This window comes from Porites lutea, chromosome 2 (assembly GCF_958299795.1).
Source record: "Porites lutea chromosome 2, jaPorLute2.1, whole genome shotgun sequence".
Classification (NCBI taxonomy): domain Eukaryota; kingdom Metazoa; phylum Cnidaria; class Anthozoa; order Scleractinia; family Poritidae; genus Porites; species Porites lutea.
Window position 1 is genome coordinate 52,094,480 of NC_133202.1, and position 10,000 is coordinate 52,104,479.

The following is a 10,000-nucleotide window of genomic DNA, read 5'->3' on the forward strand; positions in this document are numbered from 1 at the left end:
GATAAAAATTGGACAGCGCGCACGTATAGGTAAAATCTTTGCTCGTTGACACTTAGCGATAGCCAACTAGTAAGTATCTTTTCCGTATTCTCGCAGGACTTACAGCCTCCCCAGGACATGAAAAACTGAAAACAAGCGTCTCACATTGCTTCCACAACATTATCCATGAATCTATCATAAGACAGTTGGTTTGCCCTACCTAATTTATGCGAATAAGTATAAAAGTGATTTTTGTTAATGTTTCTTTCCCAATTCCATCCTAGGGATCTATCTTACAACAAAATAGATTTTCTGCCTTGGAAACTGTTCTTTTCCCTAAATCAACTAATGTTCTTGTAAGTGGACATTGACATGTTCCATATTGTAAGTTATCATTATAGCTAAATTCGTTAAATGTTTGTCTAAAATGCGACTGACCCTTTCTAATCTTGCAAAAATTTGTAGACATTACCGGCCAGTGAAGGCGTTCGTATTTCTATTTGCAGAATAGTTTTAAAAACTGACGTGATAAAAGTTTAAGCTAACGAAACAAAGTAGGAATGGTATTGGAGTAAGGGTCCGCACTACTTGTCAAGACGTTTTGGTTTAAACAATGAAGAGTTTTAGAATCACGTTTGGGTGAAAAGACACACGTTAAATTTAAGTTGACAATTTCTCAAGTTAGTAAATAAACAGATAAACACTTTACTAATTAATTTTTATGGATAAAATCTGTAGGAAACTACCAATTTTTGTGTAGATGGAACAATTAAAACTAAGTAAATTGTGAACTTGTTCAATTGTTTTAAATTATACCAAACTCGAGAAAACTTTATTTTTTTTCCCTACTGCGTTTATTTCTCAGATCTTTGCAACACAACAACATCCCCGTTGTATCGAATGAGTTCTTCTCTAGAAACTCTATTCTCATATACAGGTAAGGGTCGATTATTTGATCATTTTATTTTCAACCCAAACATTTTAACTGAAATCAACACGTTCTTAAGTTAAAATTGATCTTCTAAAGTGTGAATATTTCGATTATTTTTTGCCTAAAAAGGTAAGAAATTTGGCAAAAAAAATAGCCTTTTTGTCATTTATTTGAAAGAATGAGACATATCTCGTTGCAATTTTACTTTGATTGCTTAAATATTGCCAAACGCAACAATAAAGCGTTAGGTTAAGTAAAAGGAGAATCTAATGGAATCTTGCAAGTACCGTCTTTGGATTTGCAATTGTGGTAAAGAGATAGCTCTAAGCAGAAGCATATAACTCCGTGGTGTCTAAACTCCCCTTATCCGTTTACAACCATGCTGAGGACTTGTAGCCGACGTAGCCGACCAATCAGAAGCACGGAAATGTTTTGGCCAAATATGCATGGAATCAGAGAATTCAAGAATAAAAACTTTGAGCTTGTAACGCTTATACATGTATGTCTTCGACCGAAAGAAATCGTTTTATGGCACAAAAGATAAAGTAATTATGCTTCTATAAAATGCAACCCTGAGAAAACATAAAGAGACACAAAGTTAAGCGGTATGGCTTGAAAACATCGACCAGCTACGAAGTAAGACAAGTATGTTTTCATTTCTTCACAATATCGCGAAGCCTCTCGCCGAAATCAGCAAAACAAATCTGCAGCCTGTTTGACCGACAAAGATCATCCTCTATTTCAGTACCACGGCAAACGAGTTATCTGTAACTTCTGTTCTCATTGATTCAGCAAAACCAGCATGGCGACTTCAAACAAAATGATATGGTAAACTTTGCAGAAGCGTTGTACAAGGCGAACAAGTCGGAACGGAATCTTTCTTTTTTCATGAGGGTAGATATTTTTATTAATTCATTCAGAACATGTACAGCACGCGAACACATGAAGTATGGCAGTTTTGGTTAGACATGTGACATGTAAAAGCTGTTTTCTTTTTGGGGACAAAGAAAAGTTTTAAGCTTCGAGGACTTCGGCCTTGTTTCCTTCATGGCGGAGTACTTGTCCTTTTCCAAGTCAGCAAAGTTTTTTGAGAATTTTCTGGTACATTTTATACATTATGCTCAAGGAGTGTACGTTATTGAAAGAAAATTTATGTATTTATAAATGTTTCCTAGACGTTTTATATATTCTTGATAGCGTTTTAAAGAAAAATTGGGAAATGCGCCCGATTAAAGGCAGATTTAGTGTTAATATCTTTTTTGCTATGTGCTCAAAAGAATTTACTTGTGTGAATGGATCCACGATCCAGTCAGTGCTACGTGAATTGCTTTTAACGGCAAACTTTTGGGTTTTCGAATGAAATTTTTCAAGAAGCAATTTGTCTGTCAACTATTGTTTTCTGTTTGTTCATTCATAACACTAATTGAAAACATGATCGTGAGACACAGCTTGCATTTCGTTCTTCTTATTATAGTCATCACTTCAGCGAAGACGTCAACGAACTTTTTACAATTTTGTCTTTCGGGTTCAGCTACCAGTGACTAATGGTCGCCCAAAAACCGTTTTTTAAAGTGACAACTCAGTCAAGAAATCACTTCTCTTATAGTGCATATCACGAGTAGTTGACTTTGTCTTGTTCGGAGGAAGTCAATGCTTGTCATTTGGGAATAATGTTCCGTTTTTCGTCAAGTATTACCTCGTAAAACAGTAATTGCTTTTTGCAGTCCATCATTTACATCGCGATACAAGTTTTCCCAGGCACTCGCCGACAGTAATTCCATATAAGGAAGTGCATTTTGATTGGTTCCCTAACAAAACCCACCATTGCAACAGAGTTATACGCTTTGGGGTTCTATGCTTCTGCTCAAAGTTAATATAATTGCTAATGTCTTATGGTCGAAACTATGAAATATGTTTAAATGTATTTCTACCATTTAGAAAAAAGCGTAATGGGAATTATTTTCAAAAACGGCTAAAAGCTTAGGGTTTTTTGACACTCAAACATCACAAAGTATTTATAAGTGCCAAAAACTAAACACACTGTCAAAAAATGGAGATATGGTTAAACTAAAACCTATTCATGCAGTGCAACTGGCACTGTGTTTCTCTCTTGATCCATATCACTTTTTCAAGTGAGGCGATTTAAGTAAATATCCTTGTTACGAATAAAAACTTCTTTTTTCTCTAGGTTTTTAAACGCCAATAGTTTAGTGCATATAGCGAACGGAACCTTTGCTAATTCCCTGATGTCCCTCGGCGTTAAATTTACTGCAAGGATGTGAGTAGCCCTGTTTCTAGATATTATTGTTCTTTGTCGGGGAATTCTCAGCCATTTATCAGCAGCAATGAAGAATAGATTATCTCAGTCTTGCTCTGAATTTAGCAGAAGTGGATAATGATGTTGCGTTGACGTTATCAGTTTTTGTGTGATTCACTCTTCAGTGACAAATTTTATATACCATCGATTAACACTTCTTCATGCGTAAGGCTGATTGCAAAATCTGCTAAAATGCCCACATTATTTAAGTCAGCTTCTCGTTAAATGACAACGAAAACGCGTTATTTTTTGCCCCAAATCACTCCTTTTTAAAAACCTACTTCACGCCATGCCGTTTTTCCTACCGACGTGCAAAGTTTGCCTCCTGAATGCTGTGTGCATTACTGATTTCATGATTACAGGAAAATCATTTCTTTCTTTGCTTCTCTCATTCAATCATTCATTCATTCATTCATTCATTTTTTTTTTAAATTACCTTAAAGAATGCTGTCAGATAACCCTATAATGACGATAGAACCAGGAGCATTTAGACTTGGCCAATATTCTTTAGAAATGTAAGTAATCATTGCTTATTTGCAGCTCATGTATCGCACGAGATGTGGTGCTGATTAATCAAAATAGTATGGAGTAATCGAATCCAATTGTGTTTTTCAGATACTTGCTACGGACCTATATCAAAAAATTAAGCCTGGATTCTATCATTGGTGTTCGCGGTCTTGAAAATGGCCTGTAGATATCCATTCGTGTGTTGTTGTTGTTGTTTTTTTTTTTTCTTTTATTCCTGAATGGGAATTTGCGCAGTGAGTTTTTCAATTTTGTCGGTGTTCATCGTCAAAGGAATATATATTAGAATCATTGGCATATTTTATAGTCAACATCATGCATCATCATGCACTATACCAGTATTCTACTTTAAGTAAAAAGTGACTTGTTACTTAAAGTAGAATACTTCGTCGAAAGTGCGGGCGTGAGGTATTTACGCACGGGTTGTCGACTTAAACAACGTTGTTTACAAAAAGTAAACAACGAGTGCGTAAATGCCGTACAAAGCACTTTCCATGTGGTATTGTGTTTATTATATACCTATTGAGACATTCAACATTTTGTCAGCCTTTTATTTCAAATCTTTATGAAAACCTAAAATGCCAAAATATGCCGCTACACACCGCGAAATGACAAAGAAAACGAAGAAATGGAGTAATATTAACTTTTTTCAGAATGTACGTCCAAATAATATTGAACAAATTGGACTAAAATGATAGGTTTGAAAATAAACAGACGCATATGGCTTAAGCTTAGCTCCGATACAAAGTACAAGTGCAAGCTTACGTCTCATTCTGTTTGTTTTATTTTTTTTTTTTTTTCGGCTATCGTTGTTGTTTTGCCGGCTCTTTCCAATTTTCCTAATCGATGGTGAAATATACAAAACTATTCCAATCCAATTTCCGCGTTGTTTTACACGTTTCTACGAGAAACCTCTACTTTACCGCATCTTTTCTTTTGAATGTCTGCGAAGCCACTCGCAAAGCGATGACGCTGTAAGCTGCAAGCTAGTGCGGATAAGCGCTTCAAAAGGCCCGAATTTTTGGCGCGAAACTCAGGCCTGGTTCAGACGCCGCTCCACTCATGTGCCGAACCTAACTGATAAATTAAGTACGGCAAAAGAGCGGCGTCTGAATCAATTTGGTATGGCAGTTTTAGTTTGGTGCGGCAAAAGCGTTAAGTTCGACAGGGTCTGTCGAACTTTTGTCGAACTTAACTTAGGTTCGACACACGGTACGCCGTCTGAATCAGATGTCGCGCCAGTGTCGCTCCAAAGTCGAACTTATTCAGTTAGGTTCGGCACATGAAAAGTACGGCGTCTGAACTAGGCCTCACACACCTGTGTTTGGCTTTTGTTGGACGCATCATTTTTCTCACACGTGAAAAACATTTTTCGCGATTGTGATTAACGCACCACGGTAACATTCATTTCCCACGTTAACGAAGCGGCGGTGAATTTTAAGTTGGTTTTAGCAGCCTACGGCTCCATTCGCGTTATTGCGGTAATAAAAAGATGATGATGATAATGATGATGATGATGTTGATGATAATGACAATGACAATGGGGATGATTATGTATGACAATATTTTTTGTGTGTGCCTTGTTTAGGTTTATAATAGGGAACAGAACACTTGGTACATTGTTATACTCTTCAAAAGACGACACACAAAATTGCAGAATTTACCTGTTAGTAGACATAACAGTAAATACCCGCATTTAAGAACCTGAAGATTGTCACTTTACTACCCAAAAATACAACAACCTGTGGGTTATTATGAGAAACAATTTAATTGTAAATTTAAGTATAAGGAGAACGTACTGTACCAACCTGTATATAAATTCGGTGATCAATTTTGTTAGGGTTACAATAACACAATTGTGAATGTATACTTTTTTTAAGGATCAAACCCATTTTTTTTTATTCCGTTAATAAAAAATATATTATCTCCTTCAGCAAAATTGAACCTAACTAAGAACCGATATAGCCTAGATTGCCAAAAGAACCTAATTTGCAGACTTTAAAAGTGCCGTACAAAATGTAGGTTGTTATATGCGGCTGTTTACTTTACATTTAATTACGTATGACGCAGACATGATTTTTCCAAAGTTTCTTTGGCAGCGACATTATGTAAATATTTTGTGGAAGATATGTGAGTTGGTAAAAGTTGAATAATTCGATGTGAACAGCACTGTCAGTTGTTTATTTGACTCATTTACCTTCTAAGCTAGTTACTTTATGGAATTACGTTAATCAGTTCAGTTTGAACTCATGTTTTCATTCCCGTAGATGACAACACTGCGTAAGCGATCACTTTGTCTTTGTGTTGACTGCCGGCATAGTTATATTAGTCGTGACCTTACGAAACCAAGACGGCGGCAGCTAGCAACGGAACATCAAAAAGCAATAGGTTTATGAGCAAAACAACAACTCTGCACGGAATTTGAACCAGTAGTACCGCGGGATGTTGGGAGAACACGAGAGAACACGGGTTTTCACGCCGGTAAACCCATATAGAGAAAGTGTGGTCTATTGCTTAAATATTAATATTATACGGCTAAGTCCGCTGTTTTCGCCTCGCGACTGGTTAAGTTGGGCAGTCCGTAACTTGCTATATGGACCAAAATTTCAAAACTGCAAATTCTCAGTTTCCATGCAGCTCTAATTCTCGTTATCTAAAAAAAAAAGAACTCGGATGTTGACTTCGTACCTTGATATTTTAGGCTGTGTTTATTTGTGAATGAGGCCGATGTCCTATCGAAGAAGAGGATTCTAGTGCGTTGCTTGAAAATTTTAACACGAACATCGACTGGCAGGGTTCGAGACGTTTAGACTAAGAGAAAACGAGCTCGAGTGATTCCTTCGACAAATAATATGATAGCAAACATACCTGCACCTGATCATCTTGTATCATCTTACATGTTTCTTTCGAATACCATTGAAAGGAAGATGGAGGCGACTTCGAGCCAGACAGAAGACTCCAGCATCACATTGGCGAGCCAATACTTACAGTGCTTTTAGCTTTGACAAATAAACGTTTTCAGCATGGTAGATTTCCACGATGATTTTACTTCCTGTTGGAAGCCTCTGCAATATACCATTGTTTCCGTGATTTAATTAAAACTTTTATAATGTGACGCCTGTAAAATGACTGCCAAATCGGTAGTCCAGCACTTGTTTCCGGTTCCCCTAATAGGAAACCTTATAATAAACATCTTATTAGCCTCGTTTTTTTCGGTCGGATCCTCAATTTTTTTTTCGATCGATTTACGGTAAAGACCAAAAACCCGGCTAATAAGAGGTATGGATTGAAATAAGGTAATGGATTAAGTACATGATACTGCGTAGCATCTTACTGCTTTCTTCAAGGGTTAAGATCGGTTAAGTATAATCACTCTAAATTGTACACTCATTTTTATTCATCTTATATTTTGTATTTTTTCTTACCTGTTATTAGTCGAAGCCATCTGTTTAGTGTTGAAAATACCAGTTTAAGAATTAACATCGTATCATTCCAGTGAAGCATAGTTACACTTGCATGCGTCATGTTCATGCTTTTAAAGCATTCTAGCAACTATTCAAGAGCAGTCTGTCAAGTCCATTTTGTGGTCGTCCATTTCGGAATAAGAACACCCAGAGACATTATAAAAGTTTGTTTTATTTGTTTTTGAGTTTGTCTTTGTTTTTGTCGTTTCTGGAAAGTCGTCAAATGTAAAGAGATTGCTTAATTATTTTTTTGTTGTTCCAGGAATCCTGTTAATTATAAAGCACAGGCAATCAAAGCCGAAACCTGGGAAATAACTTACATAGGACCATTCTTCATTTCCGCCCTCTCTGGATCAGGTTACTACCCGATAGAGACAGTCAAGGAACTTTACCAGGAGTTTTCTCTCTTTCTTCCGTGTCCTTTGGGAACATATATGGTTTCTTCTTCTAGAGACGTCATTAAAGAGTGTACCCAATGTCCTCCTGGTAAGTAAACTACAAGTTGTGACTGAGTATTACCAGGACGATCAGCTGATGTCCCCATGTGCTAAGATAATTTAAGCTTGGGGACTGGGAAGAGCATGATGGCCGACAGTCGCAAAAAAATCTCTCTCTGATTCCTTCATTCGGAAAGGGACAGACGCCGCTATATAAACACCCTCTGATCATATAATCATCTTTAAAACAATGTCTAAACGGAATCAACGTGAAACACGTTCTTCGAGTTCATCTTCTTCACAATATCAACCATCGCCGAAACGCTTGCTCCGCGATGGGACGCCAGGTAAGGACGACCATCACGTCTCACTCGGCGACATTATGGATAAGTTGTGTCACTTGGAATCTCGAAAGGAAGACCTCTTCGGCAGTCTAAAATCCGAGTTATCATGTCTTAGACATGAACTCAACGAAGAAATTGAGAAAGTAAAATCGGCAGTAGATGATATGGAAACATCATTGAACGCGGCGTGGGACACAATCAAAGATCTCCAAGATGAACTAAAAATACAGGCAGAATTCCGAAAGAAACATAAAGAAAGTTTGGAAAAACACCTCCAGGACAATGGTGTTTCACAAAGCGCTAAAGCAAAAATTGCTCTGCAGGAGAGTCAAATCAACCTTTTAAATACGAAGCTATCCGAGGAACAGGAAAAAATCATCGCACTGGAAAACTACTCTCGCCGAGAGAATCTCCGATTTATGAATATACCGGAGCAAGAACACGAGAACTGCACTGACACCGTTTATGATATCGTCGAGAACGGGTTGAACATAAACACACAGAATATATACTTTTAAGCTGTCCACAGAGTCGGTAAGCCACGTTCGCCTGAGGACTCCCATCACCATCCCCGGCCCATCATTGCGCGTTTTCTCTGCCGGGAAGATAGGGACCGTGTTTTTAAAGCGAAAGGAAGATTGAGACACTCGACGGGGTATCTAGCCGCGTATATAACTAAAGACTATGCAAAGGCGATACAGCTTGAAAGAAAGGAACTAATTAAAGCGATGTTCATAGCGCGGAAGAAAGGCATGAGCGCGAAAGTAGTGGACAGAAATCTAGTAATAAATGATAACGTTTATCATGTTGGTAACATACCCGACGAACTTAAACCTGCAGCTGAATCTACACGCTCGTAGAAGTTTTCTTTACTCAGATCAGTGTAATTCGATTTTTCTCAGTTGCCTTTGCATTAATTGCTGTTGCAACCTTTAAGACCGAGACTAGCTATAGTACTCCACGTTTGCTTCGCCGTTTGCACACAACGGATTCTTTCCTTTTTGTATATTGTTCTAAAGTTAAACTATTTGGCGTTCCGTCCTTTCCGGATTCGTCGATCTTTCTGTTTGAAGGTATGTTCTCCCTAAGCCGTTTAAATTTTACCTTTTTTTGTTTTTGTTTATAGTTTTATGTTTCCAGTGTAGCCGTTGTTTTGGTTTTTCGGTCAGTAGAAAATATTTTTCAGTCCTACGAAGTGTTAACTATCGTAATTTGCATTTTGTTTCTGCATTCCAGTTCACTACTTTTAATCATCAACAAGTTCCCAATTGACGAATTGATAATCTGTTCTCTTAATGTGAGGGGCTTATCCAACAACCTTAAGAGGCGAGAAACCTTTCGTTGGCTTAGAATGAAAAAATTTGGAATATTCTTTCTTCAAGAAGTCCACTGCACCAAAGAAAAAGAACGACTGTGGTCATCAGAATGGGGCTTCTCAGCTATTTTTAGTAGTGTTTCTAGCTCAAGTGCAGGGGTATGCATCCTGTTTAACAACAATTTTCAATTCGAAATCAAGAAACAATTTTCTGATCCAGATGGAAGATTTATTTTAGTAGATTTGAAACTTGAAAATAAGACTATAACCTTGGGAAACATTTATGCGCCAAACGATGACAATCCGAATTTTTTTAAAAACGTTCTCAACCACCTCCTCTCTTTCGAGTGCGAGGACATTATCCTGGGTGGCGATTTTAATCTAGTATTGGACGTCCAAAATGATAAGAAGGGAGGAAGACTGACCACTCACAAAAATTCTTTGAAGGAAGTTCAGAACATAATAAATTCGCTAGACCTTATCGACATTTGGCGGGTCTCCAATCCGGATATCAGAAGATTCACTTGGAGAAGAAGCAAGCCCGAAATTCATTGTCGCTTGGACTTTTTCTTGACGAGTAATAGTCTGAGTTCGGCAATTTCAAAAGCTGATATTTTACCAGGGTACAAAACAGACCATTCTTTGATAACGCTCCACCTTGCAAACAATACCAATCCCAGGGGCCCGG

General features: G+C 37.6%; 1 protein-coding gene across 1 annotated transcript in view; it reads left to right on the plus strand.

Moving 5' to 3' along the window:
- LOC140926398 (uncharacterized) overlaps positions 1-10,000 on the plus strand; it is a 25,497-nt gene that overhangs the window by 826 nt on the left and 14,671 nt on the right. The window contains exon 2 of the mRNA XM_073376148.1: positions 7,479-7,702. Coding sequence (XP_073232249.1) covers positions 7,479-7,702 — 224 coding nt within the window. The remainder of the gene's footprint in view (positions 1-7,478; positions 7,703-10,000) is intronic.